The sequence below is a fragment of the Ptychodera flava genome, chromosome 22, assembly GCF_041260155.1.
Source record: "Ptychodera flava strain L36383 chromosome 22, AS_Pfla_20210202, whole genome shotgun sequence".
In the NCBI taxonomy this organism is placed as follows: Eukaryota; Metazoa; Hemichordata; class Enteropneusta; family Ptychoderidae; genus Ptychodera; species Ptychodera flava.
Genome location: NC_091949.1, coordinates 33,616,806 through 33,638,973, shown reverse-complemented (window position 1 = coordinate 33,638,973; position 22,168 = coordinate 33,616,806). Strand labels below are relative to the sequence as shown.

Genomic DNA, 22,168 nt, shown 5'->3' with positions numbered 1-22,168 from the left:
ATCACATTTCATAAGCGATACCACTAAGTATAGATGAATTGTATTACAGCACTGTTAGATCAACATCTGAACAAGTTTAATCAAAGTTGATGATGTGTTTCTGGACAAATCACTCTAATTAGAAAGAACGGTTTATTAAATATGTAAATTAAAAATCAATAAAATGACACTGCATAGTGTCTTTATTCAATGTTAAAGTAATGTGAGCTCAACATCTGTACAAAGTTCCATGAAATTTGATCAACCGTTTCTCGCCATATCTGCTTGATTACGAAAATTCATTAAATATGCAAACAGCGGTTAACTGACATGATACTACTACTTATCTTTGCATGCCATAACACTACTGGAAGATCAACATCTGTATCACGCTTCACCAAATTTGATACAGCATTTCTAGACATATCATACTAATTATAAAAGTTCATCAAATATGCAAATTAGCAATCAATTGACATGATACTACTTAATGTCTTTGCACAGTATTTCAGTACTGAAAGATCAACATCTGTAATCCTTGTACCAAGTTTGAATGAAATCGCTCCAGGCATCCCTGCGATATCTACGTGAATGCACGCACGCACGCACGCACGGACGAACATGTCCAAACTTCACCACCGAACAACACTAAAAACTAGACCACGTGGAGAAAAAAATGCTTGGTCTCTCTGTCCGTTCTTATCTGTTAATTGTGCCCATGCATTCTTTTGTACCGGAGTTGAAATAAGTAATAGGACTTTTCTGTATTATCCATGCACAAATAGTTTTTGATCGTCCTTTATATTTGCTACTGTTCTTCTGTATTTGTATTATATTATTTGATATTTTTTGGTTAAGTATTTGTGCAAAATAACTAAACATATCCGTAGTAGATGGAATATTTATCTGTAAACTCTTTTCTTAGACAAGCGCGACGATTTCAAGCTTTTCATAGCGAGAATGCCAGATCGCGAAAGTAACATCCCTTCATACATCTTTTATGGCACCGTATGTCAGAATATCTCCGCATTACTCGTGCAACACTTCTAATAGAAGACTTTCTTCCGAAGGTTGCCAGCCTTTATAACAGGATGCTGTCTCAAGGAGGAGAACAACATAAAATCATCAGACAGTTTCATAAAGTTGTGTCAAGATAACCTCGACTTTTTGAAAAATTCAACACAACACCTAAAGGCACCATTTATCAGACTCCGAATGACTTAAGGTGTGGTGGTACCTGATCAGTACTGCTTGGGGAGCCGAGGCAGCTGACTGTTGTATTTTCAAATCCACCATTTATATATATATATATATATATATATATATATATATATATATATATATATATATATATATATATATATATATATATATATATATATATATATATATATATATATATATATATATATAGCTACAAAGCATTAAATCCAATCAAACAATGAAGGGATACATGCAAACCTTTGGTCATAAAATCACAAAGTAGTACCATGATGTTTCGCAAGGAAAATGAGTGCATCTGCTGAACTCTTGGCACCAGTGTACATGTACATGACGTCTTCAATCATGAAAATAGTTGACTGTACAGAGTACAATGGTATACTTTTCAATGTACTTTTCAATATGGCTCCTTGACATTTAAAACATATCAGTTCAGTTAGTTGTTTTGTTACTGAGGGACGTGATTTGGTCTTTCGTAGCCAGGTATCAGCATCGTAGACCCCAAAACGTCTTCAAGCTAATGTTTTAGCTGCAGGAAAAGGCATGGAATCGAAACCAACTATCGGCTTATTTTGGAAAAAGTAAATGTCAACGTATTTTGACCGTGTTTGTCCGTTGATCAACCTTAATACACACAAACTTTCCTTTCAGTCGCTTCGACTCTTAGTACCAAGGAAATATTAAAAAAGTGATCGCATTGCACTTTTAGCATAGATCTAGTTGGTCATCCTAAATTGCTTTAAAATTTGCGAAAAAAAGGAATTTGAAACGTATCGTACGCTGATTCGGCGAAACTGAAACCAAACTTCAGTGTGCAATTTCAATCAAAGTGTTTTGTTAATAAAACGCTACTGACAAATCGCCAGTTTGCTTGCAATACTCAGGGTACTGCATTAATAACTGCACTGAATTATTGCCCTGTAGAAATATCACTGCAAATGCACGCTTCTTCCAATTATGGTTAATGGAAAATACAACCCGACTATCCTGTAAAATGAGTCTACAACTGATCAGTGCTATTAAAGCTGCAAGCAAAACGTCGAACACATTTTCATTGCGTTTGTTTCTCTAAGGCAGCGCGAGCACAGACGAATTTGAATTTCGTGTGGGAATTAGGTACTTCTGAATGGTGACGACAGTATTGACGTTAGTCGATAATTATATCGTGCAAACCTTTGTCGATTTCTATCTTCTGGAAAGATTATAAAGTTCATTTTTGCCGTCGAATCGAGCGAGAAAGGCAAATAAAAACTTTAAACCCAGTTATGAGCTTGATGCAACAAAAGTTGCATTCTCATCGGTAAGGACAAACACTCTGAATTAATACATGTATTGTTAAACCTGATTAACGAATATCCTACCACCGGATTCTCAGAGGGGTTTTTCACATGATGTTACTATTCTTTGCTAAAGTCTCTGGAGGAAATTTGAAAGTTAGAATTTTGAGGGGGCAGGTGAAAGTTGTTCGCAAGTGCGCTCTTGACAGAATTTGACAAAAAAACAAAACAATTTGCTGACTCTCTCTACGGGCTAAAGTACCATTGGTTCTCTCTCCATTACAGTCTTAGATTAGCTCTTCCCGTGAATAAACAATCGAGACCTGCACGACCGCCCGTTTATTAAGTTGTCCGCGGTCTGAAGCAAGGAAGGAAAAAAATTCCCCATCCGCCGCCGATGAAAATGTTATGCCTGCCCTTTCCATCTCGGTGTTACAAGAAAAGGCAACACCAGGCCACAAGGGAAATACTTGCACCCACCTTTTAATCCATCAGCTTTGTTTAATTTTGCGCAAGGAATATGTAACAATGTCTTCACTTTCCGTCGTGTTTTACTAGACTTGTAGGTCAACAACTCAGTCGCCAGCCTGCGTATCTGCTCTGTTCCACTGAAAACATCGGGTTTTCACTTCTCTTTATTCCAAATATGCAAAAGAATGTATCTTTAAAGGTGGATAATAGGCAATCTGCCAGTCGTTACTTTCAGAAGAAAGGACCACATTTAATTTGCGCTTCAAACTTTCATCTCAAGAATCAAGATGAGTTGATGACGTTGGAGGATCAGCTGACATTAACAGAGGCATTCAATAACGGTACATGGGATTTCACAAATATAAATAGATTTTAAAGAGTTGCATGGGAGAGGGGCATGACATAGCCTTCCCTGTAGTCGCTGGTATTCCCCCTTCCTATCATTTCAGAACTCCTCAAAAGTCTGTGGATCTCACAGCATAGACTATACCGCTCCATGTTCCTACGTTGGCACACATTTCAATGGTCTGACAACGTGACGACTTTTCATTTCCAGCAGCAGGAGGACCGCGTTTAAAATATTCCATGAATGAATTAAGGTATAGCTTAATACCAGATCATAGACGAACCATATGACGCCTTAAATACCCAGTACTATGATCACTTTTAGTTCAATGCAGATTCAAAGGTAATCGATAGAGAAACAGAATAAAACCAAGAGGCACTCGTTCATTCGAGCCGGAGTCATATTTACTTGTACATATCGACGGCTACTGAGAAACCACCCGCAGTTTCACGTGATAAATACGATGTCAGTCTCTACGTGAGACCTAAGCAAGAAATTTCTATCGGTACAATATTTACATATGCACGGACATGATGTACCTACTATCTATACAATTTCTGGCGACTCAATGTCACTAAAAATCCACGTTCCGAGAACTTCGTTCTCTCCAAAATCCGGCTTCGGAACCCGTGTGATATTTTATTCAGCGTGTTTAACTTGAAAATAATGCCGATGGCAGCATATAAGAATCCACAATTTAATTACACAGTACCATGGAGTACACAATAGGTCATATGATTACTTGGTTAATGAACCAGGGCCCATTGGCAACGATGATCTTTAATGGAAGTGATGGTACACCGGAAGACAAATGGTGGAATCTTAGTAAAATCACATTGTCATCCTTGCCAGCTAGTGCAGTTCAAGTTCTAATTGAACAGAAACCATACGTAGCTACAACAGTTTCTATATTTGCGAATCACCAGGAGACCTCGACAGATATAAAATATCCCAAGGGGTGAATTAAAAATCCTTAAAAAATGACACTTTTGTGCTGATTGATTAATTACTGTGGCCTTTGTTGGAGGGTATTAACAGCTGCAGGTTCATATTTCATTATGGCGTGAATCAGGAATGGAAAGGGCAGATACCTACTCACAATGATAGTGTTAATATTGTATCTGGTTCAAACACTTCATCATCACGTTTGGGATACCAATCACAGAGGTTGGAACACTACAGAATTTTCTATAGTTAATCATTCTTTCAATTGCAATATTAAATACTTTTTTGTCACAGAAACGTCAAAATCCTCAGAAGTCCAATGTGAAATTGATTTATGAAGCTCTACGTCATGGAAAGGTCACATATGTTAATCATTTATCTTTTGACTTGTAGCTGACGTAAGTCTCGGCATACAGAACGTTAATAGCGTCACGTCAGTTTATACGAACGTAAAATCCCGATAAATATCGCGAGTGGTTGAAAATTTTTTCCAAATCAGCGGAACGACAAGTCGATGGCTGTGAAACCAAGGTAACTACCACTTCAGCTTCAAAGATACCAACAATTCTGACACATTTATGATAATGGTCCTCTGACGGCATATTGGGACAGCGTAATTTATGTAGCGTATGCTCTCCGTAGCGTGTTTTCATTGCTGACAACATCAGGCACAAAAACAAACCCATCAATAATAGCGTGCTCCAGTTTGAAAAAGATACTGAGTTAGTTTGACAGAACATGTAAAAAACTGAAATCTGTCAGAGAAAATTGTTTATCATCCCAACTAACCTGCGTGAAGTCACCCTCAGCAAAGTCAATGACAATCTAAACGGTATATAGGTAACACGATTGGAACTAATTTGGGATAATTGGATGGTGAAATAATGTCGATTTAATCTACAAATGTTATCTCATCTGCTTTTTTTTATATCAGACACTTGTTTTTATGATTAATTTGCAATATTGCAACATTCAGCAATATGGCACCAAACAGTTTTGAGAAATTCGCAAAATATGAAAATCCAATCATCCCAAATTAGTTCCAATCGTGTTACTGGTGTGCTTAAAGTTACTCTAAATTTGGAAAACTGGCCACAAATATTTCCACATCCTTATTAATATTCTATTACATCAGCTGGATGAAAGGATCACGGACACCAACTAGCCAAATTTGAAAGCAAACAGCTTTGGTATTTTAGATAAACATATTTTGACAAAAAAGAGAAAATGTGCCAAAAAACAATTAGCTCTCAAACTGGCTAATTGAAAATTTCATCATCATTTGAACAAAGCAGCATTAAGTCATCCCTACACACATGGAAAATCTAAGAGTTATCTGACTACCATAGTAGTTTGGAAAAAAGGTTGTTTTACCAAAAAATAAGAAAATCAGCCAAGAAATTTACATATACATATTTTGACTATGTTGAAAAATGTAAATGAATTTATGGTACCTAACGAAACACATTATTAAAAGATAATGTAGAAATACTATTGCAGACAGGTTGACGTTTCAAGGAGACAAAGGAAATAAAGCATAAATTATTACACATTATTATCATAAATTATGCTTATTTAGATCAAATGATGTCCCCTGATAATACATGCAGCAAATATCAAAACAACTGCAACTCTTAATGAGTTTCCGATTATCTTCACTTTTTACGTTTTAAGGTAGAACACACCTTGGGGACAGATACTCGGGCTTTCAAATTTTATCAATTCTATTCTGATCTACCACATGTGGATACTAATTTTAGAACTCTTGGTGAAAGAAGGGGTTTCGCCATCTCAGTTTTTAGAAAATGGAAAATTTTATTTTTCCCAATGGTTAACACAGGGATAGCTGCCATTTGGATTTCAAATAATCTCAATCTTAATTTCTATATAGCGCATTACATTAAAAATAATCTCAATGCGCTTTACACTTGAAATTAACAAATAGAAGGATGAAACATAAAATTGTTTAAAAATTGTTTAAAAAATTGTTTAATTGACAAACTCACAATATAAAAGCAAAGGAAATAAGCAATATGTTATACAAACTCACCATAAAACCTGCAAAAACGAATAAAAAGACGTTAATAGGTAGGTTTTCAGTTTAATTTTAAAAACATCCAACGTTGAACTGCTCGAATATGTAATTGCAGAGAATTCCATAAGAGAGGTGCATAAATTAAGAAAGCCTTCACCGTAATGCACTGTGTTTCCAATTGGCTGATATAAATTAACCACACTGGAATGAGAGTGAAGTGTGCGCCGAGTGTCACGGACTGCATGTGAGCAATAATACTTTGGAGCGTGACCACTGAGTATCTTAAAAGTGACCACTGAGTATCTTAAAAGTGACCACTGAGTATCTTAAAAGTGATGCTAAGAATTTTGAATTCTATCCCTTACTTAACTGCAAGCCAATGTAATCAATATAGGCAAGGTGTGATATGATCGGTTTTTCTTGCTCTAGTAACTCAACGAGCAGAATTCTGAATTGTTTTAAAGCTTTTGAATTTCAAAAGCTGGCAGGCCAAAAAGCAAACTGTTACAATAATCTAAACGAGACGTGATGAAAGCGTGAACAAGTTGCTTCTTAGTGCTCTGATCTAAGATGTTACGAATTTTCCCTATCTTCCACAACGCATGGGAGACTGACCTACAAATATTAACAACATGGGCCGACATACTACCGACTGTATCCATGGCAACACCAAGATTACGAACTGTGTTCGAAGGCTGTATGGTGACATCACCAATCTGTACATCACAGCGAGTTACCGGGCCGACACCTTTGAATTTAGATGAGAAATGTACAATCTCTGTCTTCCCGTCATTGAGAACTAGCATATTTTCTCTCATCCACCCTCGGATATCCTCCACACAAGACTCAATAACATCGATCGGAACCCGATCGCCCTCACAAGTGATGTAAGATTGGGTGTCATCTGCATACGTCATACAATTAAGCGCACACTTAGTCATGATGTCCTCTAATGGTGTAATGTATAAACTAAAAAGAATTGTTCAAGGACCGAACCCAGGCCTGGACCGAACCCTGGGGGACACCGCATTCCAGGAACTGTGCTCCGATATATATCGAGAAATCTCAGGTAATTTATCTCTGTGTCTCTTTAGTTCCAAATTTTGCATCCGTTCCGTACGTATTATGGGCACGGCGAAGGCAAAAAATCTCCGAAGGCAAAAATACTTCGTCTGGGGACTAGGCTATTCCGTTACAAGCAGAGACTCGGTGTGTCAGCTTCAATTACTGAAAGCATTACAATCCCCGACAGATACCTCAATTCATTGACCTTACAGTAGAACCGAAACTGATCCAGATTTACATCTGTACAGCACAAAGGGATCATGTTTTTTGAATGCACGGCATGAAACACTTTGCTTAGAGTCAGGTTTGCCATTGCATATAAAAATGTTTTGTCATGTTCATATCACCAGCTGGATTTCATGAGCCGACAAATGAAAGAAAGAAAGTACAAAAACTTGAATGTATCACTTTATCACTCACTGTAAGAGACCTACGAATGCGCAGTAAATTCCTTGACATTGCTGCTATAGCAACATACAGGATTTGAAACCCTGTTCTTTTTTAATAATATGCCTGGCAAAAGAGAACTGACTTGCTTATTCTTTCTGCAAATTGCATTCCTTGAAAATGTTTAACTGACAGTGCATTGCATACTGCACAAGTTCTGTGGCGCCGGTCTTTCGCGTGGGAAATTCATAAATCTTGACAGTTTTGTTGTGTTTGTTGATAATATAAAGGAAATAACAGACTCCACTCTGACCATTAACGTTTATTTATGGGCGTGGGCGAGAGGACAACCAAAATTAACAGACTCGGCAAGCCTTGTCCTTTAATTTTTGGCTTTCCTCTCTCCCTTGCCTATAAACCTTAATGGTCAGGGCATAGTCCTTTATTTCTATTATACATAGCATACCATTAAAATCATAAGAAAACCTTCAATTCTACAATTTGGATGTTATAATCTGGCTAGAAGTTTCAGCAAGACATTTCCCCTTAAAAATTCTTGTTAATCATCATTGGGTAGTGCGTCACCTGTTTTAAATTTTCTACAAGAGGTGAATGCTGACAAAAACATAAATTGTCTCTGAAAATTACCTTAACATCTACATCTGACGGTTTATTCAGCACTTTAGTCAGCTTTTGCTATCATTGAGGTTATAGCTTGGAATATTTTAAAAGCTTTGCACAGACCAGATTACTCTACTTTTATACCCTGGACATTTTATATATTGTTATTTACTCTTGCCCTTTCAGGGACAGAAACATTTCACTTTCCATCAAGGACCACACTGTGAGACTGTAACGTGCCTTGCATTTGAATGAAGAAACATTCCAATTGTACACAGATTGAGGCAGTTTAACGTGGTTATTACATTCTGACGCCTGAACATTTAATAGCAAAGGTGTTATGGTCAAAGATGTTAAAAGGCCAGTAATGCTAACATTTGATGAATTTTTTTTACTATTTTTGTTTTTAGTGTCAACCATAATTTCTTGTTCTAATCTCCAAAGCATGTTGATGAGATACACAGTATTAAGCTTGTACATGTGTAAACTGTGTTGTTATTGATGACAAGTGAATTCTGGTCCAGACTAGAATTCAAATGTGAACAATAACAGTGCATTTTACACATGTGTAGACGCTATGTTGACAAGATAAATAGTTGGTGTTTCAACATTCTTTTGGGGGTAGAATAAGAACTTGCAATTGACGTACAAAGTAAAAATGATGAAAAAAATCATAAAAAGTTAGCATTACTGGCCCATTACTGTTCACGCTGACTCCTGTCAACAGATAAACATTCTCCATTGATAACAATGGGTTTGAGAGCGACGGATTAAAGGATATCAAATTTTGTGCACCCTCCTGAGATCTTAAGTCTGTTAACGTTATCCATGGGAGGGCATTCAAGACTTATGGTTGTCATGGTGATGATTTCCACTGCAAATGGTAGTCGTGGTTATGGTTGCCATGGTGATGGTTATCATTCTGAATGCAAATGTCACAAGACAAGAAACCAGACAGCTGTTGATTGCACACCGCTGTTTAATGATTTATTCAGCAAGCAGAAACAAACGTTAGCACACTGATTGACTGAAGTATCACAACATCAATTTAAATTCAAGTTTGACATTTCAGACTCAGAAGGAAAGTACTTAGTACTACAAATCAACTGGAACCTCCAGACAAATTCCGATCTTCAACGATGACTCTCAAACGGTATTTAGTACTTCAAATCGACAGGAATCTCCCAGGAGAATCCTGGCCTTCCGAAATGACCATAGCAACTTGTTGCCTTGAAGATTGGTTTCAACAGATCCAGATCCCTGGTTAGAGAAAATAGAAAAAATCTTTCTCATTAACAGGGCTTGAATACTGCTATTATGACCTCAAATTATTGTAGGAGATTCTAAACATTGGACATTGACTGGAAAGACACAGTAGCATATAACTCTCGCGTCCTTGTATTTCTCAACTGTGAAAATAGCAATGAAAGAATTATAGTTTATTGACACAAGAGGGCGCTGTTAAAGAAATTTAATATCACTGGAAGGAACATGTATTGTGACTTTGTGACAGGGAAATGCACAATCTAAAGTTAATAAATGGGGAGAAGAGAGCAGCTCTTGCACTATGAATCAGACAAATTTAGAATCAGACAAATTTACCGTTGTGAGTTTAAGTGTATATAGTTTTTCGCCTGGTGAAAGAAATTCAAGCACCTTCACTATTCAAAAACTGAATGTAGCTCTACATGAGTATAGTAAGGGAGATAAAAATGTTGACTTAAAGTTACATTTCATAAGTATTTGAACTCAAACTGGCTTTCCTTTCATGACCACACAATGACACTGAATGTAAACATACTCATTGCTTCCAAGTTTTCATTTTCTGTAACAGAAACCCCACAGTTATGATATACTTTGATTACCTGAAACTAAATTTCACTTACAAACCACAATCTTCAAGAAGGAATAGAGCCTACCTGATGATTGCACCAGGGCGCAGATCAAAATTGTCTTTCACAATTTTCAACAATTCCGCCTGTGAGCGAGTGGACGTGCCAAAATGGAACACGGAGATTGATAATGGTTCCACTAAACCAATGCCATAGGCTACCTGGGGAATAAAGGATGAAGGCTTCATAAATATCAAGATAATTACTTCTTGTTTGAACCTTAGGATATGGAAAAACCACCGAGGATCCAGCTGTGATGGCCAAACAAGAAAAGAACTTCCAAAGACCAGAAGAAGCTTGAGATGTAATTAATCTTGAATCTCAAGGTAATTTAGTAACACTGGTATCCACAGATCATAAAAGCTGGAGTCAAACAGCTTTTGCCCAGTGCTGACGTCAGAGATGGCATTCTTTTTGTCTAGGAAGGCAATTTGGCTCACAGGTAGTGAGCGGAGAGAAGCAGTTACTGTGATATAATGCTGTGATTTATATAATGAAAAACTCCAGGAACAAGACATGTAATGAGCCTAAATTTTCTTACAGGGATACGAAGCTTTTCTGCCTCCCGGCAACATGCTCCAATACTAGAACAGTATTTCACATGGTGTTTGCCCGGTCCTTAGTTCCAGAATAATTTTAATGATGCCACTTCAGTCATATTCCTTGTCTGTCTCTGAATACTGCAGATTCGTCATATATCAATGTATTACAGGTACCTAATCATCACCGTCAACCAAACTCTCACTTTCTTATTGTTCAAAACATCTCCCTGCCAAATTTCTTGGTTCTCTTGAAAACAAAGTGCTTGAAATTTTATATGAACAAGAACGTTTTCAATTTATTCATAAAGTTTATCACATGACTGATCACATGATCAGAGCCAATCTACGTCTCCACTAAAAATAATCTCCTTGATAAAGTACACTGATGTTTGTACACCTTTCTAAAACTGTCCCTGTCTTTGATTTGTTGAAAAGCTTGTTTGAACCCTTTCACCACCATGGTTTGTCCCAAATCCATTGTTTTCTATGGTTAAGTTGGACCTGTATACAGGGAACTGGGGGTGAAAGGGTTAAACTCTAGATGTACCCATTCTGTTGAACAAATTTACTTCAATGTCATCAAGTAGATCTTTGTCATTGGTCTTCCCCTCCCACTCCCAATATGGTTGATATTCAAGGACCAATAGATGTACCTTTTGATGATTTTTTTCACAAGCATGTTGAATACCCACTATTTAGCTTGTCAACACTTAGTAAGTTAAGTAAAACATGAATTATAGCACTGACCAGAATTCAAGCTTGTCAATAATAACAAGGCAGTCTACAATGTACTGGCTGAGTGGGTTAATACTGGGTATCTCAACATGCTTTAGGCAGTAGAATAAGAAACTGTAGTTTACATTAAAAGCAAAAATTTGTGAAAAAAAGACTAAAAGCTACTGGCCCTTTAAAATTCTGTGTCAGGAAAGAACGATGAAATGACTGCACATTTACCTGTACCAGGCATCTTCTACAGAGACCAGCCTTGACAAGAGACTTGGCAACCCACCTTGCAGCGTAGGCTGCAGATCTGTCCACTTTACTGCAGTCTTTACCAGAGAAAGCACCACCACCGTGCGCACCCCAACCTCCATAGGTATCTACGATGATCTTTCTGCCAGTCAAACCTGCATCACACTGGGGGAAAACATACATCAGACATAAACCCTACAAATCTGACTTTCCATATAAGTCAACAAGTATAACTGTAAATACTATGATTCAAATAGAAATGACAAAGATCTTGTCTTTTTTAACCCCTTGAGTACCAAAGTCAGTTTTTGTCCCATTTATACCCCAGTCAGTTTTTTTTCAGATTTTTGCCAAAATTTTGATAAAAACTGTAACCATTGAGATATGATGTCCATCTGGTCCAAAATTATCAAAAGAATTACAGAAAAATTCATAAAAATTGGTAAAATGTTGAACTAAAATATTGGTGGGAAAATTACAGCACTCAAAAGATTAAGGAGGTATGTATCCCTAACACTTTGACTTTCAATAAACAAACTTGAAATTATTTACTTGTGTTATTAAGAATGAAAATCAGGGGTCACTGTGCAAGCTTGATATTCAGGGAGTAAAATAAATCTTTAGTTTCAAAAAGATGTGAAGAACTATGAGCAAAATGATTACATAACTAGAATTCTTCAAACGGTGTATCAATGTCAGCTGTAGCTGACAAACTAGAAACAATTAACGATATTGGTGACTACTACGCTCTACTTCTCTATCCTTAGATCGAAACTCAGAAACTATACTCTCCATTTCAAATGTGATCAATGGTTAAAATGAACACAATTTGCAATTGTGAAATCCACTGATTCTCTTTGGTGTAAAGCTGTCAGAAGATTTCAGCTGATTGCCAAAATGACCGCGAAAAGTAATTCTGTAGTTTACCAATATTTGTAATTGAAAATGGCTGCCATTTATGTCCATAGGGAAAAATAAAACAAAACTAAGCCAGTGAAAAGATTATTTGCTCCATAAGCTTCACAATGAGCCCCAACAAGTGGTAGGCCAAGAGAATATTGTAAAAGTTTGTGAGTCTGAATTTCTGTCCCCGAGGCACACTCTACCATATGAATTATATACATGTATACAGCTCACATACCCCTGGTCCACCATATGTGAAAGCTGTGGCAGGATTCAAATGATAGATGGTCTGATCATCCAAGTAATGAGGCGGGATGACCTCTTTGATGACCTTCTCCAAGAGGTCATGTCGCAGCTTTTCCAGTGACACTTTATCATCATGCTGTGTAGATAGTAAGACAGTGTGTACTCTGATTGGAATACAGGCACCTTTGTCTATTTTGTACTCCACCGTAACCTGCAACATTCAAAATGTATTTTATTTATTATGGAAAAGAAGAAATCTTGATCATGCAGCATTCAAAATGTAAATTATTTAATATGGGTATGAAATCTTGAAGTAGTACAATTCTCAGTTATATAAAAATCATCATTTAAAGTTCAAGTTCAAACTCAAGAAATTGAAATAAACATGCCCATCTAAATGTTAATACTTAAAGGCCATCTTTGCTTCACATCAACCTCTGAAGGTATCATGTGAATATATCATATCACGCATCAAATCATTTCATGTCATGATAGGATGAAAATGTTATGAGATACAGTCAAAGAGCAATGGCAGTCCACTTACACTGTTTGCAGGACTTTAGTAGTTTTGAACTTGGTGCATTGTTCATCCAACTGACCTACCTTGACAATGTGGTAATTCAATCCTATGACAAAGGTAATCTCGTTGGATTGTTACAGATATGTTGTATCAAATTACATAATATCAAACCATGTTGGTATCATTTGTAATATCATATCATATCATATCATACCATTATCTTACACATCACATTACAGTACATCACATCATATGATACAATATCAGACTACGTCATGTAACCCTACAACAAGGCTAGGCTTACCTGACACTTGCCATCCGGTCGTAGATACGGCATTGACCCGTCAGTCGCACTCTCTGCCAACTTCCTGTTCAGTCCATGTGCGAGGACCACGGTCAACGGCATGCATTCCTCTGTCTCATCAGTTGCATAGCCAAACATCAAGCCCTGATCACCGGCGCCAAACTCTTCCAAGACTCTGTTCTCATGAACTGCCTGGGAGATCTCTGGAGCTTGCTGTTGTAAGCACAGCATCACATTGCATGTCTTGTAATCAAAGCCTGCATCGTCAAATGAGAACAAATTATTAAAACCTTTAGACCTGACAAACAGAACTGCCTTTTACTCCATTATAACAATTTTTTTAATGACATGAAAAATCTATTTCCTTTCAAAGGGGCAGTCCTCAATGCCTGATTCCTGCATGTACATTATTGGTTGTTGACGTCGCCTGTTTATGCGATTTTAGTCCTTTGTTCTACTCTAAAAGTTGTGCACAGTTAGTCAATTTGCTCAGAGGTAAAGCTGATAAAAATCTATCCCTTTAACCTTTGACTGCTGTAAATTTTCCCACCAAAATTTTTGTGCAAAATTTACCAATTTTTGATGAATTTTTGTAATTTTTTTGACAATTTTGGACCAATTGGACATTGCTTTTCATTTGCTACTGTTTTTTATCAACATTTTGGAAAAAATCTGAAAAAAATTGTCTGGTTACATTTTATAAAGGCGGCAATAATTGACTTGGCACTCAAAGGGTTAAATGGACAAAATTCAAGTAATAATGCATTTGAATCCCACAGGATATACTGGTCTGAACAAATTACAAAGCAATGCAGCCCATGGGTATTTAAAGAGAAAACTGTATCCAGACAATGAGATTTGATGAAACACACAGTCATGGATGATGACTGACATGATAATACAAACCTTTGTCGCTGTCATCGTAGCCGATCTCTTTGATTGTGTTTCTCACGACAGACTGAGTATCTACTACTGCATTGGATGAAATCTCTCCTCCAACCAAGATCAATCCATTGCTTGCAAAACACTCTGAGAGAGAGAGAGAGAGAGAGAGAGAGAGCGAGCGAGAGGAAGGGGAGATGGAGAGGAGACAAGAAAATAAGGTGATGACATTTATATACAGTAACTTTGACATTAAACACTGATAAAACCACATTGATAAACTTAAGTTGTAAGCACATGGACGTGGCTGTTAAGCAAGTTTGCTTGAAGACACCTTTGATATCTGTATCAACTTCAGAAATTTAGAAGTTCATTTTGTTTGCATCAGACAGATGATGATTCATTCCAAACATGGAAATGCTTTGAAACAGGAAAAACTTTAATGCATCTGTGAAGTATCACACTGACTTTAATTTTCATGGCAGCTACACATGTACGCTGTTCAACATTAATAAAATGCCGTTTTTTTCAATGTGTGATTAAGAAAGCATACATCTCAAAATTGAAAGACTTAAACCTTCAAACTTTCCTCAAGAAAACTTTAAACCATTGTCTTTCAAAACTTAAATACACATTGGAATCACCAAACAAACTTTGGCGCTGGAGAAACTGACACTACAAATTCAAAATGGCAACCATCCCTGTGTTAACTCTGTACAAGAAAAAATTAATTTTTTGATTTTCACAAAACTAAGATGGTGGAAAATTTACTTACTCAATGAGCCAACACAATTGGTATATCAGAAGAGTATTGTAAAAAAAGTTGTCCAATTCTCTTTCCCCGAAGTGCATCCTACCTCAATAAATAATGATAACTCAACTTACCACAGGCAACTTTAGCATCAGGATCTTGAGCGAGATGGGCATCCAGGATGGCATCACTGACAGTGTCACACAGTTTATCTGTAATAAGTATACAAACGATTCATTATCAGGTCTCATTGTGCATATTGTCCCACACTCTTACAATCTACTTTAAAACTTCAAGATAAAGATCTTATGTGATACCATGATATATACTTTGTGGACATAAATTTTGATCATTTAAAAAAAAAACCATACTGAAGGTTGTAGCCGTTTTACACCACACATTACCCCTTACTGGTTACCCTTCATTAATGAAAAAAGTCATTTATTGAGATATTTAGATGCTATTATTTAGCAGAAATCTATGTGGTACAAAAATACAGGTCAATTTCAAGCTATGCCTTCAAAAGGATAATAAACCCTCATACATGTATATTGTACACAGTACCACATCATCACCATTGATAACAATGGATTTGGACCAAACAATGGTGATGAATGGTGAAGGCTACCAAATTCAATGTTTACATGACCTCCACACGCAAATATCTCCTGTCATCATCGGTGATCATCACTTTGGTTTGACCCTTGACCTTGCATATTATGATTTATATTCACTTGACAGAAGATATCAACCTTGACATTGCAGACTCTTTCCAGAGGTTTGTCAAGAGACACATTCAAGTACATGTACTGTACATGAGACCTCGCGCTGATGACAGCTGGATAGAGTTCAGTTCAAGTACACACAGTGTACCCCTTATCCTGCCAAGTTCATATGTCACTATCAGGTCAAGTTGGTTAAAACAAGCGAGGCATAACATGTCCCGCATGTTGCATTTTAACAAAACACTTGAATATAGCCCCCTGTGAAAATGTAAATACTGTAACTACATGTATGAATTTTACTACCTAAGTGACCAAACCTGCTATAATGTACAATGTACAATATACCATACCAAGAAAATAAGTATAGATTTGGCTGAGTAACTCTTTTTACTGACTTGGCAGATGATACTCTTTTGCAGGATTACAGGTACTGTAGGTGAGACTTCGCAGGGAGTCTGTTAGACCAAGTCAAGTTTGTTACAGTATCAAAATAATTAATGCAGATTACTACAATGGAAAAACACTGGTCATTATTCAAGTGACCAAATCATCCCTGGGTTACATTTCACAAAATATTTCACAAAACAGGAGTTTTTATGGCAATTACAATCAATGACTGGCAGTGACCATGGGTGATTTGCTGAAAAATTCAGCTGAATGCTGTCTTTCAGAGAGATTACATGTATATATCATGAGTTTGAACTGCAGAACACAGTCACCACTCTTATAATTTCCTGAATATCAAACTTGGGGTTTTAAATATAGAAAAAAAGTGAATTGGATAAAGTGACAATAAACCGCACAATACAAATACCTGAATTGACTGAAAACATTAATTTTGAATCTTACATAGAGGACTACGGAAGATTTCATCACGATCTAAAATGAACACAAATACACAGGAAGGAATTGAAATTATTGAACAAATATGCAATCCACAATTGAGGCATCGGGTAATTTGACAACCATGAACACAAAGAAAAGGTTCCATTCAGTAATAGTAATTACCAGTACAATAGTACAGATAGAGAACTACTGTACGCAGACCAAAGCGGAATCCGCTAACAGAATATCTCACTTGCCATAGTGAAAAAATTGATATGTCATACGTCAGGTGAAATCCGGATTTTACATGAAGTAAAACAGCGTTTGACAGATTTTATTCATGTTAATATCCGACATGTTAGAGAGATATATTCATTTAAGAATTCCCTCTCAGGTCAGTATCTATTTCTCTCTTTCTATACAGCTTTAGATCACTTTTCACATTTCATCATTGATCATGATTTCTTTGGTATCATTTCCAATGGAGTTTGAATAGCCTTGAACTTTCATTATCTATTTGTACGTTCCTTTCGATGCACTTTTGCTTAATTTGGAAACCTGATGACAATTATTTGTGTAGGAGCCAAACAAACAAACATCAGAAAGTTCTTTGTTAAAAATTCAAGGTAGAGAGTTGTCTATTCAATTCATGTGATGTTTACCAAAATGACAACCAATAAGATGAAATATTCCTCTCAGTAATAATATTTACAAAGGCATATGAGCAGTTTACAAACTAGATTCTTTTCAGAGATTATTGCAGAATATCGTCTTTCCTGTGTCATATTAAGTAAGAGTGTTATTTGTGCTGTACAACATACCAGATGATAAATATAAGGTGGGAAATACTTTCCTATGGGGATTTTTTTTTTTTGGGGGGGGGGGGAAGAGAGTGTGGCCTGTGATCAATTGATCAGAAAGGGTTTTATATAGCCAAGTTTTTCCAGAATAGTAGCTGGAAGATTGTGTGGAGTTCAAAGGTCATTTTATCTGGATATATCCCCTCTACAAAAGCTCAAAAATTGGTTTGCTGGAGAGGCTGTGTGTTAGCGAACAGTAGAAGTGTTACCTCAGAGCCATGATTTACCTCTACACCCCACCTCCACCCAACACAAAGATACAGGGCCCCCCCCCCCAAAAAAAAAAACACTGTACAGCCTATCCACTATTTTTCAATACTTCACCTCAGATGACCTCTTGCATGACCTTTCACCTTGCCATGTCATTTACATTCAACATTACCTCAGAATCCTTCAACTTACCAGGTCATTGATAAATGTTACACTGTGTAAACAGCCATGAATGAACTGAGTTAAACATTAAATTTAACAACTGCCTTTTGAGGTACTATGTACTTTGTTGTCTGCAGTCAGTTTGAAGAATGTAAAAAGCGTAGAAAGCTGTTAAGATTAACAGAGCCATCTCCACATCTAACTTGAGTCATATTGTGAAGTACATGAACTGTGCACAGTGTCTCTGAGTATTCATTACAATCTATGTGCCACGTAAGTGCAATATGCATATACAGGGAACAGGATAAGGGTTGCCCCTTGATGCATATAAGTGTGGTAATTGCCAGAATAAATCAATCGACCACGTTATTCTGGTTTGTCAAGTTTTCAGAGAGAACTTAAAGCAAACATGCAATGGTTTCTCAGGACACACTCTTGCACCAATCTTTCCTATGTAATCAAAATCAAAATCCCACTTCGAGTATGCCTCCAGACTACAAAACTGTGTTGGAACTGAAATGAATGAAGAATGAATAAGGAGTGAATGATTGTGCAAGCGTCTAATTATTTCAACATTTACTGGATAAAAAAAGAAGAAACAGGAGTGTCTTTTATTTGATATTTGATCAATGCTATAACCTTAATTTGCTGAAACCGTGAAAAAAATCATAAAACTTAATTTGCATAATTTAGTATAGTCCCCCTTCATTCAGAACCAAATCCCTTCCAAATTTTCATGCGGGGGCAACATTCTACCTTGTGAGAGAAACCTGCAGAAAATACTGCATAATGCGGGTCCATAAAGATAGTGAGATTTGTCCTAATGCTTTGAGTCTCCCTGATCTTCCGAAGTCTACTGTATTGAAAAACCTACATGCCACGATGTGGGTCCATTTATGTACGGTTATACTCTTCCCCAATATAATTCCATTACATAGTAGAGCACAATGTACTTAGAAGGGAAGGACTATTCTATGGTGCCAGTATCTGGCCTGTACAAATACCTATAACACTGAGCAGATAGTGGAAAAACAGGGTTGCTTAGGACATATGCCTTCATAACAGTCAGCATATTTTGACTTCTCAATCATAGACAATAGTTTCAGAACAGCTGTGGGCTTGAAGTAAGGCCATTAAAAGAAAATTCTTTGTTTGCCCTCCTAGGATTTTTGAAAAACCTACAAGCCAGCCAGGGAAAAAAACAACCATAGACAAAAAACACAAATGTATTAACATTTGTTCAATTTTTATTTGGTTTCCTTTGGTAAAAATATTTTTATTTGTAATAGTGTTAACATTGTGTTTGATTTCTTAATTTTCTATAAAAACCTACCAGCACATGGACGGCAAACAAAGAATTTTATTCACGGTGCAAATACTGTAATATTTGTTTCTATGTCTTGGACAAACACTTTGACTTTCTTGGAGAGGCATTTTTGAAAATTCTTAAAAGTGCACATGGCATGATGGAAATTTTCAGTCGATCTTCAGGTTTACAATCTCTTAGCTCAACATTGAGTCTGAAAGTTTAAATTTGTGCCACACCGGATATTTTCAGAATTTTTTATCACACTACTATCAAACACAAAAATTTGGAAAAAGGTTGATGATCTGGGAAATTACATATACAAATTTTCCCACCTATAAATCGAAAAACATTCTCTGACAATATCCCCCATTTTTCCTAACTGCTTTTCGATCACAAGTTTATATACCCTAGCGTCAATTCTTGCATCACAAATTTCTTATAATAAAAGTACCACTTAAGTGCCTGTGTGGCCATCTTATTGTCACTTCAAAATACAGATGTTCCTCATTTCATGAACCAGCATGACTAGTACTTAGATATGGACTGACATTATCACTTGCACTCACACATTTTTATCAAACAAACCTGTTCACTGACAATTTACAATTCTTTAAATCACAGTGTGATCAATATCAATATCAGCTCTTGCTTCTACCTTCCTTTAGTGTTTTCTGCAGGACACGCGATTGCCTGGATCCCCAAATCTCATCAAAATCCCCTTTGAATAATCACAAACATGCAAATTGCTTTCTACAATGAATTTTGAGATAATTATTTTAATTAGAAATTATAGCATTCCACTTCAAGATTACTATCTATGGTGTAATATCATCATACTAGTGATGTAATCCACTATCTGTAGCCACAGTAAAGTGATACAAGCTTCTTATCTGCAGAAGGATGAGATTAAGCTGAAAGACTGTCTTTTATTTAATGGATGCTATAACCTTAATTTACTTACACCTTGAACAAAATCTTCATTTGCATAACTTAAATTTGCATAATTTTTATAGCCCTTCTCAATCAGAATCAAACCTCCCCACCCCCAACAAAAAACATTTCAAAGTAGAGGGTGTCATTCCCCTCCCCCCTCTCCTTGTGAGAGAAACCTGGAGAAAATACTGAACATGTGAAAACAGGTTGAAAGCCGACAATTTTTATGGCAGCCCAACAATAGAATGTTTGATTATTATCTTTCTGTTCTGGGCTGGCCACACCATCATCATGCTAGCCTTGGAAAAGGCTAGGATGCTAGGCTGTCAATGCTCCTCACAATGTGTATAAAATATGGCAAAGCAAGGAAAAACTTGCTGGCCATAAAATTATCAGCTGCCACAGCTTATGATAAAAGGTGGTGACAATGGAATATTCTGATAGAATCATAGATATGAGGTGTGATTAATCTGTAGATATGGAACATATTTTTACTTAAAAGTTAAAAAGGTCCGATATCAAAATGTTCAACTCCCTCCTTGCCTCATATCAGTCTACAACATCTGCAAGCTTCTACAAACTGGCAAAGGTAGCATTGATAAATGTCATAGACCAAGACATCAATCATACTTCTGACACTTTGTATTTGGGTGAAGCCCAGCAAATCTTGAAGGTTGGTCAATAATAAACATTGAAAATTAAAAAAGATCGAACTTTTCTGTATAAGAATTGGCTCGTTAGAAAGTGGAAGCCATTGAAACTAGTGAATTCACATTTTCTTCAAAAGGGAGGAAAAGAAAAAGGGAAGATAGAGAGGAGAATACTACTCCTCATTCGAAGCACCCCTAAACTGTAATGTCCGGTTCTGCGACCTAGTTTATAAAATTTGCATACAACGGGCCGCGTGATACGACTACACTACAGTGCTGTGCGGTGCAGCGTGGCTGCAAGACATGTGTTATAAAATATCAACATTCCTTGTACGTGTACACCCCTTGCGCCCGCGTGCGGGTCAGCCGATCAAGTGGATCGACTTTTGCCGTGAAGATTATTTTCCGATCTGATCCCTCTGTGATTGTGAAAGTGCTTTCTAAATTGTGGGCTATTTTATCAGTTGTGTGTATTGATGTATCCGTGTGTGCGAATCTGTACCATGGTCCGTGTCTATAAAATGACAAATTTCGAGTCATTTAGGGTGATAAATTTGGTCAGTATCTCTTCATCCATTGTGGTCTCCAATATGCATTACCCAGAAAACACGTTAGCTGCAGCAGGTAATTTCATTGTCATGTCAGTGGCGAGATCACTGACATGCAGTTTGGTATATTGTAATGGTATATTGCGTGGCAGCGGTACATATTATAGTTGTTGGCCAAAATTGTGACTACTTACCAGGATGTCCCGCCTTCACGGATTCCGATGAGAAAAGAAAAGTGCTGTCTCCCTCATCGTATTCTTCATGACTGTGGTGAGACATGGTCTTTGTGATTCAGGTACACAAAGGATCCCTTGAATATCAGTCAGTGTCGGCGACACAGTATGGCCTCATCAGCAGCCGAAAGGGGAAAGGATGTAGAATTGCAAAATCAATGGGCATGCGTGTACATGGAACCTTCGCCTGATAAATATTTACAATGCTACAACCATGAATATGATGCTGTATGAGGAGTACAAAGACCCGCGCAGCTTGTCCGGAGTCCTGCACCTCAGTGTCGAAGACGCCACCAACGGTTATTGTAACGTAAGCTCTTTTACTCTCTCCACTCTACCGGTGGCTGCGCTGTG

The 22,168-nt window shown here is 36.9% G+C and overlaps 1 protein-coding gene across 1 annotated transcript; it reads right to left on the bottom strand.

Annotated features, from left to right (window-relative positions):
• Positions 1 to 9,308: 9,308 nt before the first annotated feature.
• Positions 9,309 to 22,116, bottom strand: LOC139123261 (S-adenosylmethionine synthase-like). Its single transcript, XM_070689390.1, has 8 exons — positions 21,776 to 22,116; positions 15,494 to 15,571; positions 14,633 to 14,755; positions 13,727 to 13,983; positions 12,895 to 13,113; positions 11,736 to 11,918; positions 10,267 to 10,400; positions 9,309 to 9,607 (listed from the first exon to the last, which is right to left on the bottom strand). Exons 1-8 carry the CDS (start codon positions 21,858 to 21,860, stop codon positions 9,505 to 9,507), a joined length of 1,182 nt encoding a protein of 393 aa, XP_070545491.1. The 5' UTR covers positions 21,861 to 22,116; the 3' UTR covers positions 9,309 to 9,504.
• Between the last annotated feature and the right edge of the window lie 52 nt (positions 22,117 to 22,168).

Excerpts from the sequence above, each read along its gene's own strand:
- LOC139123261 (XM_070689390.1), bottom strand. The coding sequence starts at position 21,860 with ATGTCTCACCACAGTCATGAAGAATACGATGAGGGAGACAGCACTTTT. Across the intron at positions 15,572-21,775 it reads CGTGAAGGCGGGACATCCTG|ATAAACTGTGTGACACTGTC; the intron begins GTAAGTAGTCAC and ends TACTTATTACAG. Across the intron at positions 13,984-14,632 it reads CTACGATGACAGCGACAAAG|GCTTTGATTACAAGACATGC; the intron begins GTTTGTATTATC and ends TTGACGATGCAG.